This window comes from Chaetomium tenue (genome assembly GCF_020726465.1).
Source record: "Chaetomium tenue strain MPI-SDFR-AT-0079 chromosome Unknown F5144scaffold_6, whole genome shotgun sequence".
In the NCBI taxonomy this organism is placed as follows: Eukaryota; Fungi; Ascomycota; class Sordariomycetes; order Sordariales; family Chaetomiaceae; genus Chaetomium; species Chaetomium tenue.
In genome coordinates, this window is record NW_027117334.1 from 1,231,269 (window position 1) to 1,244,437 (window position 13,169).

The window sequence follows — 13,169 nt, forward strand, 5'->3', positions numbered from 1 at the left end:
CTACGAATCATCCACACTCACACCCTCACCCCCCCAACCCCAACCCCGGGCCCCCCGCCCCCCCATCGACGGCGCCTCCTTCACCTGGCGCGGCATCCTGGTCGGCCTGGCCGTCGGCCTGGTCATCTGCTTCTCCAACATGTACTTCGGCCTGCAGACCGGCTGGGTCAGCACCATGAGCATGCCGGCCTCGCTGATGGGGTTCGGCCTGTTCCGCCTGCTGCGCGCCCGCCTGGGCCCGCTGCCCTTCTCGCCCGTGGAAAATGTGTTAGTGCAGACGGTGGCGGGGAGTATGGCGATCATGCCGTTGGGGTGCGGGTTTGTGGGGGTGCTGCCGGCGATGAATTATTTGTTGACGGAGGAGGAGCAGGGGCCGATTGTGTTGGGGTTGGGGAAGCTGGTGTTGTGGAGTTTGGGGTTGTGTTATTTTGGGGTGGTGTTTGCGGTGCCGTTGAGGAGGCAGGTGGTGATTAGGGAGAGGTTGAAGTTTCCGAGTGGGTTTAGTACGGCTGTGTTGATTAGTGTGCTGCATGGGAAGGCGAGGGAGGGGGAGGGGGAGTCGGCGGGGGGGTTTGCGAGTCTTGCGGCGAGGGAGGGGGAGGGGGATGTGCAGGCTGTGAGTGACGTGGATGGAGAGGGCATCAAGCATGCTGAGTCGTGGAGGCGGAATGTGCGGTTGCTGTTGATTTGTTTCTTCGTGTCGGGCGTGTTCACGCTCGCGACCTACTTCCTCCCGGTGCTGAGGAATATCCCTGTCTTTGGGTCTGTCGCGGCCAGCTCATGGCTGTGGACGCTTAACCCTAGCTTGGCGTATGTCGGGCAGGGCATCATCATGGGGCCGGCCACTACGCTGCACATGCTGCTTGGTGCCGTCGTCGGGTGGGGGATTCTCTCGCCGGTGGCCAAGAGCAGAGGGTGGGCGCCCGCACCGGTGGGTGACTGGGAGAACGGGAGCAAAGGGTGGATCGTCTGGATCTCGCTGGCCATTATGCTAGCCGATGCCGTCGTCAGCTTGGGCTATCTCGCGCTTCGCTCGGGGAGACAGTACCTCCCGTCCTTCCAGCCGGTACATAGCCGTGTCAAGACGTTGTTGGGTCGGAGGTCACACGCAGGGTACACCTCGATCAGCACTGGCACCGATGCCAACGACGCCGCCTCATCACCTAATCTAAGGAACAGGCCAGCCTCGGAGAGAGACGACACACCCCTGCTCGGCGAACGCGAAGATCAAGATGAGGAAGAAGACGCGCCTGCCGATCAGCAAATCAGCGACCGTCTCGTCGTCATCGGACTCATTCTCTCCATTATCTTCTGCGTCGTCTGCATCCACATCGTCTTTGGCGATCTAGTCCCTCTCTACGCCACCGTCACGGCTGTCTTCATGGCCCTCGTACTGAGCATCATGGGCGTCAGGGCCTTGGGTGAAACTGACCTCAACCCGGTCTCGGGCATCAGCAAGCTTGCCCAGCTGTTCTTTGCCTTGATCATCCCCCAGTCCAACAAGTCGAGCGTCTTGATCAACCTGGTGGCTGGCGCGGTATCCGAAGCCGGTGCCCTGCAGGCGGGCGACATGATGCAGGATCTCAAGACGGGACATCTGCTTGGGGCTGCACCGAAGGCCCAGTTCTGGGGTCAGGTTATCGGAGCGACGGCGGGGGCTGTCGTCAGTGCCTTTATCTACCGCATGTACACCTCGTAAGTTGTCCATGTCTCTCATCCAAGCCACACACACAACCACTAACCCCCACCAGCGTCTACCAAGTACCAGGTGACCTCTTCCAAGTCCCTACCGGCTACGTCTGGATCTTCACGGCCCGCCTGGTCACTGGCAAGGGCCTCCCGCCCATGGCCAAGGAGTGGGCCATCGGGTCTGCCATCCTGTTCGCCCTCACCACCGCCGTGCGGACCCAGACGGCCGGCAAGCGCTGGCACTCCCTGATCCCGGGCGGCATCGCCGTCGCCGTGGGCATGTACAACGTCCCGTCTTTTACGCTGGCGCGCACCATTGGCGGACTACTGGCGTGGTGGTGGCGGTCGACGATGGGGTGGAAGGATACGCCGTTGATTGTGCTTGCTTCGGTAAGTTGCCTGCAACTAACTCCATGTGTAAAGAGGAAGGTTTTACTGACCGTGACTAGGGGTTTATTCTTGGCGAAGGGTTCTTGAGCATTGTGTGCTTGATCATGGAAAGCACTGGCGTCCCACATCTCTGAAAATATGTAAGACGAGTATCTAGACTACTACATTGCCGGGCGTTTTGGATAAACCGACAGCGAATATGATTTAGAAGCCAGTCGTAATAAGAACAACATGGATAGACATTAAAGTCCCAAAGATACCCACACATTGCCCGTCTATGGTTTATGATTGCAAGGCCATCCATCATTTCATCCAGTTGTACCCGACCCTCAGTTCAACTGCCATGTCTGGGCCTGCTTGTCACCCCCTTCCAACCCCCAGGTAATCTTGATATCCAGACCACGGGCATGGCCCTCCTGGGTAGAGTAGCGAATCTCACCCGTCAGCTTCTTCCCCGGCCCAACTTCAATCTCCTTCGCCTTAGTCCTATCAATCAAATACAGCCCCTGCCTCCAGTGCGTAGCAGTATCGAACGGCCCCGTCGTAAACGCCACGCGCTCCCTCCCACCAGCCGCCCACTCCTTGGCCGTCAACTGCGCCTCCACCACCTCCTGCCGGCTCTCACCAAAGAAGCAGTCAAACCACACCAGAAACCCGTCCAACGCCTCCACCTTATCCGACAGCGTCGACTGCCACTTATCCTCAAACACCAAATCCTCCACCTTCGCCGTATGCAAATCCAACATCCGGAACGCATGCGCCTCGCCACACACGGCATCCCCAGGCATCACCGTCATGCGCGCCTCGGTGTAGATACCCGCCTGCATCGCGCGCATATCAAAGCCATACACATCGCGCCACCAATCCACATTATCGGCCACAAACTCCCCATCCGACACCGGCGCCACCCACATACTCGCATGGCTGGGCACGAGCAAACCATCCGGCTTCAGGTAGCGATCCCGCGCGAAAAACACACTCGGCAGCATGGCCTCGTACAGCAGGCAGTAGCCCATCCACTCGGAGACGATGATGTCGACGGCGTCGACGGGGAGCACCACGTCCTCGATGCGGCCGCGCACGCACGTGATGGTGTCGGCGAAGCCGTTGCGGAACACGTTCTCCCGCGCCTTGTCCAGGATCGCGCTGTTGTCGACGGCGATCACCCGCGCGGCGCCGGCCCGCGCGCAGAACATGGAGAGGATCCCCGTGCCGCAGCCGATGTCGAGGACGGTTTTGCCCGCGAAGAGGTGCTTGTTGGCGTAGATGAAGTCGCGGTAGGCGTTGGTGCGGATGGTGTCTTTGATCATGGTTTCGTGGATGTCTTGGGGGGAGGGGGTTAGTTGGGGTTGGGGTTGTGGTTATGGTGTTGAGGGGAAGGGGGCGTACCGGTGTGGTCGTACGACTCAAAGTAGTAGGCCGAGTCATCCCTGACTGCCTCCTCCGCATCAGCAGGAGCAGCAGCAGCCGTCTTGGAACTCCCAGCCTTCTCGCCCTCCTCATCCACACCCCAGCGCTTATCCAGCGTCTGCTCGACAGCCAGCCGGTAGTTGGTGAACTGCTTGGTGAGGTTCTCCAGCTCGGCCTGCATCTGGGCGTTCTTGTGCAGGAGCTCGTCCACGGGGGGAGCCCCGTTGCTCGTCTCTGCCCCCTTGCCCTCAGCCACGCCGCCGGCTCCCGCTTGGCCGTTCCCAGCCTCGGGCAGCTCGTCCAGGCAAAAGATCAAAGCGTCGTCCTCCAGTACGGGGATCAGCAGCGAGTCGTCGGCCAGGTGGTCCGCTGTGATTTCCGCTGGCGGGGTAGTGCCCGTCTTGACGGCCTTCCGGACTACACGGTGTTAGCCCCTCATTCTCGGTCTGTGTATATTGACATGTTGATTTTCATGCATGAACTCACCCAAATTGATAAGCCTCACACACCCGTGGAAGTCCAAGCTCAGACGGTCCCGCACCGCGAGAAAGTCAAACCCAAACTTGTCCTTGCAGTACGCCAACATAGATGGCGCATCGGAGAAGACCTTGTCATCGAAAAGAGAGATGATGGAGACCTGCTCCTGCTCGTCATCCTCGTCCTCATCGCCGGGCTTGTTGAGCCAGTTGTCTTCGTTGTCTGAGGAGGAGACCGACTCCGTGTCGGAGCGAGGGAAGGCTTCTGTCATGTTGTTCCGTTGTATAGTTCTTTTTCTTCTTCTTTTCCTTTGTATGGCGGGGTTTGTTAAGGAGAGGAAGTAAGAGTAGTCCGGGGTGTAAAAGTGGGATTAGGATGTAAGGTGATTCTTTTTTCTGAGTGGGTGTGGATCAGAAAACTTAAAAAAAAGTTGTGCGGGGAGACGGCCGCCTGCAGACTTTGCCGTGTAGCGCTATCTAAGGTACATGACATACCTATCTATACAGTCCATAATATGGGATGATTTAGTCGAAGCGCTAACAGAGGTAATATTTACATCCTAAGAATTCAGGTATGCTTCTTTTTCGTATGAGCGAGTTCAATACTTTTACCCCTCCTTTACCCCTCGTCCACCCCTTTCCCCCACCTTCACAGACAAACTCCCTAGCAACAACAGTAAACACCTGAGTATTTGGGTCTATCATCCCACCTCCATTGCATCTGTCTAAATTTTGGTATTGTATACTCATGTACCCGCTAAAAATGCACATCACAAGCCTTACCTGCTTTTGAAAACCGGACAAGTTCCAAGACTGGCCAAAGTCAAATAAATGCCCTCCCCTATTTCCCATCTTCCTCCTCATCCTCCTCCTCTTCATCGTCATCATCATCGTCATCATCGTCCCCATCCTCGTCTTCCCCATCCGATACCTCCTGCCCCAGCGCCTTGAGCCGTTCCTAAACACGCAGTCAGCCCACTGACACCACACACCCACAAGAATCTGAGCACTCACCTTATACTTGGTAATCTTGTCCTGCATGTCCCCAAACACCTCCAACATATCATCCAGCTCGCTCTGCGCACTCTTCCGCTCCTCCTCCTTCACCTTGACCAACCCCCTCGCCTCCTTGGCCTCCTTCTCCGCCTTCCCAACCTTGGCCTTCAGCGTCTGCAATTCCGCCTCCCCCTTCTTCGCCCTCTCCTCCGCCTTCTTCGCCCTCCCCTCCACCTCCCTAACCTTAACACCCACCTCCTTCTCCAACTCCTCCACCCGCCCCTCCCGCTTCCCCACCACCCCCTCCAACACCTTGACCCTCTCCTCCGCCACCCCCCGCCCCTTCTCCGCATTCATCACATCCACCTCCAACCGACTGACCGTGGCCCTCAGATCCGCCATATCCGCCTCCCAGCGACGGCGCGCGCGCTCCGCCTCCTGCTCGGCACTCTTCCGCGCGGCGTCGACTAGGCGGCGGGCCTCGTCGTCGCGCGCGCGCAGCTGGGTTTGTAGTGCGGTGAGTTGCTGCGCGTGCTCGCGCTGAAGGGCTTCGCCGGCGGTCTTGAGTCGTGCGGCTTCCGCCCGGCTGCGCTGGTGTTCCTGTTGCTCGTGCGCGAGTTGGCGGGTGAGGGTCGCGCTGGCGTCTTGGGTGGAGTGGATGGCGGCGTCTTTGGCGGTGAGTTGTTGGCGGAGGGCGGTGGTGAGGTCGTGGGCGCGGGCGAGGTCCGTGGAGAGGGCGTCTTTGGTTTGGCGGTGGGCGGTTTGTTCTTGGGCGAGCTGCTCGGCGAGGGCGGCGGTGTGGGTGTGGGCTTCTTGAAGGGCTTGGGATTTCTCGGCGGCTTCGGCGCGGAGGGCGTCGACGAGTTGGCGCGAGACGCCCTTTTGGACGCCGTTGGTGACGACCGAGGTTTCAGAGTCTGGGTCGCGGTCGATGGCGCGCAGGATCCGGCTGTAGTGGTCTTTGAAGAACTCGACGAAGGTGTCGTCGAAGTAGACGTCGGGGAGTTTTTGGTCGGGGCCTAGTTCCAGCTTTTGGGATAGGACTTCGTGGTCTCTCATCAGTGGGTGGGAGCGTAGGCGCGACAGTTTGTCGACGTAGCGATCACGGCCCATGCGCGACATGATCATTTCTCTGACTTTCGCGCGCGGGACGGGGGAATCCTTAGTCGAGAACTCGTACACCACGCCGGCCAGCATCGCGCTCAGGCCTTGCACCATGACGTCGCCGTTGGGATTTTCAATCGCCGCTTGTATGAGGCCCTGGAGGTTGGTGAATTCACCGAGGAAGTCGTTGACTCCCTCGAGGTCTTCAAACATCCAGCACAGCAACAGTATTAGGTAGCCAATGCTGATGCGTGGGTCTTCCGACTTGGCGACACTGCTAAGCAGGTGAGCCGTCATGGTTTGGATGCTCGTGACGACTTCTTCGCCGCTATCCTCGTCGCCCTCGGTGACACTCATAGCCAGGGCTTTGGTCTCGGGATTATCATGCAAGAGGTGAAACATGAGCACCGCGGCGAACCAGTATCTGTACGGGTCTGCGACGGCCGCCTCCGGGTCTGGCTGCAGGAGGATCGTGAGAGCGTTGGTGAGCTCGTCGGCATGTGCCTTGTGTGTCCGGACCGCATGGTCGAGGAAGTGCATCCGGATCTCGGCGTGTTTGTAAAAGTACGCTTCGAGACACGTGCAAGCAGCCATCCGCAAGTCGAAGGCCGGGAGCGAATTCACGGCCAGAACGAGATCCAAGAGACCGTCGATGATGTAAACTTTGGGGGTGCCATTCATCTGAGCACCTTGCCCGTTGGCGACGGGGTCGGCGAGCGGCGATGGTACTTGAAACCCGGCAAACCTGGCCTGTACGCCAGCGTTGCCTCTAATCATATCCGCGCATGCTAGCAGCGCCTCTGATTTAATCGGTAGTTCGGCAACGTGTGAGAATGCGATCTGAAGAGTACTCTCGAGGACCGGCCCGCCTCGTACACGGGTCCGTCCGCCGGCTACCAATTCACCCACAAAAGCCTCTTGGTTCAGGGGCGTCCCAGCCGCGCCGGGAACAAGGAGCAGCCGTATAACGGCGAGCATGGCGTACACATTTCTGTTGCGCTGTACTTCCACCCACTGCGCAATCTCCTGGCCGTCCTCCCCTTCTTTGTAGGCATCCCTCAGGAGCTGGCTGATTCCTGCAACGTGCCCCATGTCCCGGAACATGGTCTGGTTCAGGGGATTCAACCGGAGCAGGTTGGCCAACAAAATCAAGCAGTCCTCCACCACTCTCGCCCCACCTGCGAGACCCCCTTCGTTCGCGATGATATCAAATATTGGCGCAAACCCTTTTTCGAGGGTGACCAAATTCTGGACCACGTTGGACGACGGCGTGAGGTCTGTGAGTAGCCCGATAACCTCGTTGCGAACGGCCTCTCTCCCCTCCTCCAGGACCGCCACGAGCCGGGGGATGCCGTCGCTCGTATTGACGATGCATTCCTCTGTCCTTTCAGTCCGTGCAGAGAGGATGGCCGAAAGCAATTGCAGCGAGTAAAGGCGCGAGTAGAAATCCGTCCTGTCTTTTCCCAAGAACCCGAGTAATAACGCGATGTTCTCATGCCGTTGTGTAAACTCGTCGGCCACCCACAGGGCAATCTCCTCCGAGGCCTCGGGGCTGTCCGGATCTGGGCTGAAGAGCATCAGAAGCGTCTCCAAGGCCACCTTGACCGTGTCAACATCCTCCCCATCGCGACTGAGGCTACCAATCAGACTGCGCAAGGCGCCCGATGCAACCGAAGCGGGATACTGTTTCGCAAAACTACGCAGCCCTAGTATGGCGGCGCGGCGGTCTTCTAGAAGTGTTGCTGTGCTTAGGCGGCCGCTGAGCACTGGAATAGTCTCGCTCACCGACTGCTTAGCCGGGGCGGTGGTGATGGTTGAGAACATGGATACGGTGGTTGAAATGGGCGAGCGAGGGGCCGTGCGTCGTTATGAGATGCCATGGAGGGGCATTCGTTCAGGTATAATAGTTATCCTGCGATAGCAACTCGAGAATATTCGTAGTTCGGTTGAATCTGTCTTGGCTAGGGACAGTTTCCGTTTTCGAATTCGTTAAGTCGGCGGCGAGGGGCTCTCAATTGAAGAGTGGGGGTTTCGATCTCGTCTTGTTAATGCCAAATATCCCAGGATTGGCTTTGCATCTACCTTGGGAGTTCCACGCGGGAGGCCAAGGCCCAGAAGAGTGGACAGGTGTACATAAAGTACGCAACCCGCTCGCTGGTCTTGGGTTGGAGCTTGGGATGATTGGGAATGGAATCGGAACACGATGCGGTCGACCGACTCCGTAAAATAATGTGGGACCAACACCTTCCAACCCTGAACAATCAAGGTGTGCCAAGGCTGTCATGTGTTACCGTATTTTTCTCCAGATGTAATGGGCCCACCTTTTCAGGTTACATGGCGACCAAAAATGGGAGGATTTTCCTGGAGCGGCTCTGAGCACGTTCTCTTAAACCATGAACGCGAAGTCTTTGTCGCGAATCACGCTTTTCCCTTTTTAAAACAATCGACCATACCCGGCCAGTCTCGGAAGCTGGATTCAAAAGGGATAGCGTTTTCACCATTATTGGCTACATTTGTAAGACCAAGTCGCCTTGATCGGTCTTTGTTTCGCACGGTTGTATACTGTCGCTTCGATTCGCATCCGTTTCGAAGCCGACGCTGCCTCAAACCATCTCGACTACTTCGTCTCGCCAACCGCTTTCGCACCGGGCTGCCCCATGTGCGCCGAAAAAGCGACAATTCTCATCAATTCCCTACACCGAGCGCGGCGTCTTGCGAAAGCCAGTCCCGGCTAGCCGTGACCACGAACCGCTTCCCCGACCGATACGGCAACGTCTGCCTGCTGACAGTTTTACCGATCTCTCACCATGGGTATTCCGGCTGCTTTCAGGTGGCTCTCCACCAAATATCCCAAGATCATCTCTCCCGTCGTCGAGGAGAAGGCCCTTGTTATGGAAGATGGCACCGTCGTCCCGGTTGATGCGACACAACCCAACCCCAATGGGGAGGAGTTCGATAACCTCTACCTCGACATGAACGGCATTGTACATCCGTGCTCGCATCCCGAGGATCGACCGGCGCCCAGCGACGAGGAAGAGATGATGATCGAGATCTTCAAGTACACCGAGCGCGTCGTCAACATGGTTCGCCCGCGCAAGCTGCTTATGATTGCTGTTGGTAAGTTCTCGCCCCAGTTTGCCATTGCTTTTGGAGTAAATCGACCCTAACACGTCGCAGATGGTGTTGCACCGCGAGCCAAAATGAACCAGCAACGGTCCCGCCGATTCCGCGCCGCTCAGGATGCCAAAGAAAAGGAGGAGGACAAGCAACAACTCCTCAAGATGCTCCAGAAAGAGAAGGGCAGCACTGCCAAGGAAGAGCCTATCGAAACTGTTGTCAAAAAGGCGTTTGACTCCAACTCCATCACGCCGGGCACCCCATTCATGGATATTTTGGCCGCAAGCCTGCGGTATTGGTGTTCTTACAAGCTCAACACGGATCCCGCGTGGGCCAAGATGAAGGTCATTATTTCCGATGCCACTGTTCCCGGTGAAGGTGAGCACAAGATCATGGAGTTTGTCCGCTCGCAGCGCAACTCGCCCGAGCATGACCCCAACACCCGCCACGTCATCTACGGATTGGACGCTGATCTCATCATGCTGGGGCTGGCCACCCACGAGCCGCATTTCCGTGTCCTTCGTGAAGATGTCTTCTTCCAGCAGGGCAAAGCAAGGATGTGCAAACTCTGCGGCCAAAAAGGCCACGACGAGAGGAATTGCAGAGGTGAGGCAAAGGAGAAAGCCGGCGAGTTTGACGAGAAGGACAAGGCCGAGCCCCTGAAACCGTTCATTTGGCTTCATGTCTCGATCTTGCGTGAGTACCTTGCCATTGAGCTGAACATTCCTAATCTCCCCTTTCGCTGGGATCTCGAGCGCGCTATCGACGACTGGGTCTTCATGTGCTTCTTTGTCGGAAATGATTTCCTGCCTCATTTGCCCGCCCTCGAAATCAGAGAGAACGGTATTGAAACCCTCATGGCCATCTGGAAAGATAATCTGCCCGTGATGGGTGGATACGTGACCAAGGACGGACATGTGGACCTCGATCGCGCGCAGTACATCCTCAGCGGCCTCGCTAAGCAGGAAGATTCCATCTTCCGAAGGCGGAAAGAAACCGAGGACCGGAGGGAGGCGGGCTTCAAGAGACGCAAGCTCAACAACCAACAAGGTAATGCCAGAGGCGGCGCCCACGATTCGCCGCTTAGTGGCAGGGGTGGGCGAAAAGGAGCACCAGAGGCAAACGGGCCGCCGCCGGGGATGAATCTCTTTCCGGTCGCGAGCATTCCCAAACCCGTCATCACTCACGACATGGTGGTGAACCGGGCCAACGTGGCTAATAAGAGCGCTGCCAGCGTGCTCAAGAGCCAGATCCAGGGTCTTGTGGCCCAGACTCAGGAAAAGCCCGACGGCGACGAACCCAAGGAGGAAAACCCAGAAGCTAAAACCCCACCTTCCGCTCTCGGGAAACGTAAGGCGGAGCTCATCGAGGAAGGTACCGCTACTCCTTCGGATGCCGCTTCGGATGCTGGAACCCCGGCTACCACCTCGAGCGAGGAAGGCCCAATCGATACGGTCAGGCTCTGGGAAGAGGGTTACGCCGACCGGTATTACGAGCAAAAGTTCAAAGTGGATGCCAAAGACATCGCCTTCCGGCACAAGGTTGCCCGAGCATATGTCGAGGGTCTCGCCTGGGTGTTGATGTACTACTTCCAGGGCTGCCCCTCGTGGGAGTGGTTCTACCCATACCACTACGCTCCCTTTGCTGCAGATTTCGTTGATCTCGGCAAGATGAAGATCAACTTCGAGAAGGGCAGGATATCACGGCCTTTCGAGCAGCTCATGAGCGTCCTTCCGGCGGCCTCCCGCCATGCCATTCCGGAGGTGTTTCATGATCTGATGACCCAGGAGGACAGCCCAATCCTCGATTTCTACCCGGAGGACTTTGACATTGATTTGAACGGCAAGAAAATGTCGTGGCAGGGCATTGCTCTTCTACCCTTCATTGAGATGCCCCGTCTTCTAGATGCGATGAAGACCAAGTCGCATCTTCTCAGCGCCGAAGACCAAGCGCGAAACGCGCCGGGCCATGACGTTCTGCTCATCTCGGATTCGCATCCGGGCCTCTATGAGGATATCTCGTCCCACTTCTACTCCAAGAAGCAGGCAGTCCCTGAGTTTAAACTGGACCCCAAGCGGAGCGACGGTCTCTCCGGCAAGGTCCGGAAGATCGAGGGCTACGTCCCGCATGGCTCGCTCGTGTACCCACTCGAGCGCAATACCATGCCAGATGTCGACTACGACCGGTCGATGAGGTATGCTAACCCCACCCCTTTCCTTTACCCGCAACACTCCATTCCGAAAATCATCTTACTAATACATCAACAGCGTGAACTACGATATGCCGACCAGCTCTCACATTCACAAATCGATGCTCCTTCGTGGCTTGAAAATGCCGACACCTGCGCTTGACAGGAGTGATGTCGACTTTGTCAAGAGTAAGGGGCGCGGGGCCGGCAGAAGCTTCGGTGGTGTGCCATTGAGGAATAATTACAACGGCGGTGGGCGAGGAGACAGGATCAACTATGCCGGCGGGCCTCCCCGTGGTGGAGGTGGAGGTGGACGTGGTCGCGGAGGTTATCAACAAGACCGCGGCTACGGAAATGGCTACGGTGGCGGCGGCGGCGGTGGTGGTGGTGGTGGTGGCGGTGGGTATGGCAACGGATATGGTGGCTACCAGCAGCACGCCGCGCCTGGCCAGCAATCCTGGCAGCCACCCCCGCCGCCCGGTTATCCTGGGTTCGGTATTGGCGTGCCGCCTCCGCCGCCTCCGGCCCATGCTTCCGGTGGTGGTGGGTACAACCAAGGGTATGGCAACCAAGGATATGGCAGCCAAAACTACCGGAACGACCGCTACCCACCGGGGCCGCCACCGCACGGAGGCTACCAGGGAGGTGGTTATCAGGGGGGCGGCCATCAGGGGGGCGGCCATCAGGGAGGCGGCCACCAAGGAGGCTATCAGGGACAGTACCACCCGCCTCACGGCCAGGGTCAAGATCGGCGTCACGACAACAGGTACGACGGCGATAACAGGCATTATCGCGATTCACGGGGATACAGGCAGTGATGATGTTTTGGGAGCGGCTATAAGAGAGACGACTTGCGAAGGGTGGTATTGTCATGCTATATAGGCTCATGTTTGCTCAATGCTGGATTACATGGATAGGGACAGCGGAGGAACCTCTCCAGAATTGCTTATGTTTTTGTCAACCATTCGCTTCGGGTTAAACCCATCACATTGCTGCTCTAGTGGCTCCTCATGGCAGTGATGAACAAGCTGCATCCATTTGAATGGCAACACAGCGACCACGGAAGGTTGCATCACATATGGAAGGGCATTCAATTGGACCCTGCGTATGCAATCCTTTTGGCTCATCCCATGTATCCTATTGCTCCGATATCTAAAAAGTATTTTGTAGAGCCAAAATAATTGTTTCCCAAGTTAATCGTACTTCCCTTCTCGATAATAACAAAATAACTAAAGTGATGATGGAAGTTGAATGAACACGATGTTTAAGATTACACCTCCACAACCCCACAGAGCTTAGGATGGTGCTAATATCAAACGCGGATGCAGGAACCGTTCACTAACGTTAGGGGCCGAGGGATGGGCGGGCGGTGTGCGGTGTCGAGCTGCTTTCCTGCCGAGCCCCATCCCGAATTTGGACTGGGTTCACTAGCGAGGCCCTCGATCGGGGCCCACCAGAGCTCTGCGACGATAGCAGGGGTCCCCGCTCCGGTTTGGCGCTGTCTCTCCCCCGCCTGCCGCAACCGCAATCCGGCAAGTGCGCCCCCGTTGAGGAACCTAAGCAAAAACCTCCGTTGTCCGTTTCCCGATTTTAATTTCGTCTCGTTTCCAGACATCCATCCTATAGCCAAACTCCCCGATCCCACACGCTTCCATCCCGTCGCCTCCCCGACGGCTGCCGCAGGACAGCGCCGCTACCGTTTCGAGCTGCGCGCGAACACCACGTCTACCTATTGTCTATCATCTGACTATTGTCATAGCTATCCCGGTCTCTGCTCTGGCAACGGTCCGCCGTGCGGC

At 57.5% G+C, this 13,169-nt stretch overlaps 4 protein-coding genes across 4 annotated transcripts; 2 read left to right on the forward strand and 2 right to left on the reverse strand.

Annotated features, from left to right (window-relative positions):
* Window positions 1-139: 139 nt before the first annotated feature.
* F5144DRAFT_497536 (OPT oligopeptide transporter protein-domain-containing protein) lies at window positions 140-2,166 on the forward strand (the record flags this gene model as incomplete). Its single annotated transcript, XM_066786212.1, has 2 exons — window positions 140-1,695; window positions 1,752-2,166. 2 exons carry the CDS (start codon window positions 140-142, stop codon window positions 2,164-2,166), a joined length of 1,971 nt encoding a protein of 656 aa, XP_066639630.1.
* Window positions 2,167-2,287: 121 nt separating this feature from the next.
* F5144DRAFT_344385 (S-adenosyl-L-methionine-dependent methyltransferase) lies at window positions 2,288-4,573 on the reverse strand. Its single transcript, XM_066784248.1, has 3 exons — window positions 3,976-4,573; window positions 3,469-3,906; window positions 2,288-3,403 (listed from the first exon to the last, which is right to left on the reverse strand). The coding sequence occupies exons 1-3, from the start codon at window positions 4,235-4,237 to the stop codon at window positions 2,409-2,411; spliced, it is 1,695 nt and encodes a 564-aa protein (XP_066639631.1). The 5' UTR covers window positions 4,238-4,573; the 3' UTR covers window positions 2,288-2,408.
* Window positions 4,574-4,806: 233 nt separating this feature from the next.
* Window positions 4,807-7,889, reverse strand: F5144DRAFT_605441 (p115 like vesicle tethering protein; the record flags this gene model as incomplete). The annotated part of the gene is made up of 2 exons (XM_066791427.1): window positions 4,807-4,923; window positions 4,980-7,889. The coding sequence occupies 2 exons, from the start codon at window positions 7,887-7,889 to the stop codon at window positions 4,807-4,809; spliced, it is 3,027 nt and encodes a 1,008-aa protein (XP_066639632.1).
* Window positions 7,890-8,719: 830 nt separating this feature from the next.
* Window positions 8,720-12,232, forward strand: F5144DRAFT_344527 (exoribonuclease 2). Its single transcript, XM_066784249.1, has 3 exons — window positions 8,720-9,182; window positions 9,243-11,376; window positions 11,450-12,232. Exons 1-3 carry the CDS (start codon window positions 8,873-8,875, stop codon window positions 12,186-12,188), a joined length of 3,183 nt encoding a protein of 1,060 aa, XP_066639633.1. The 5' UTR covers window positions 8,720-8,872; the 3' UTR covers window positions 12,189-12,232.
* Window positions 12,233-13,169: the final 937 nt, after the last annotated feature.

Bases quoted from the DNA above. Each gene is read 5' to 3' on its own strand.
- F5144DRAFT_344385 (XM_066784248.1), bottom strand. From the start codon at position 4,237: ATGACAGAAGCCTTCCCTCGCTCCGACACGGAGTCGGTCTCCTCCTCA. The intron at 3,907-3,975 runs GTGAGTTCATGC...AACACCGTGTAG, and splicing joins TGTGAGGCTTATCAATTTGG to TCCGGAAGGCCGTCAAGACG. The intron at 3,404-3,468 runs GTACGCCCCCTT...CCTCCCCCCAAG, and splicing joins TGAGTCGTACGACCACACCG to ACATCCACGAAACCATGATC.
- F5144DRAFT_344527 (XM_066784249.1), top strand. From the start codon at position 8,873: ATGGGTATTCCGGCTGCTTTCAGGTGGCTCTCCACCAAATATCCCAAG. The intron at 9,183-9,242 runs GTAAGTTCTCGC...AACACGTCGCAG, and splicing joins GCTGCTTATGATTGCTGTTG to ATGGTGTTGCACCGCGAGCC. The intron at 11,377-11,449 runs GTATGCTAACCC...ATACATCAACAG, and splicing joins GACTACGACCGGTCGATGAG to CGTGAACTACGATATGCCGA.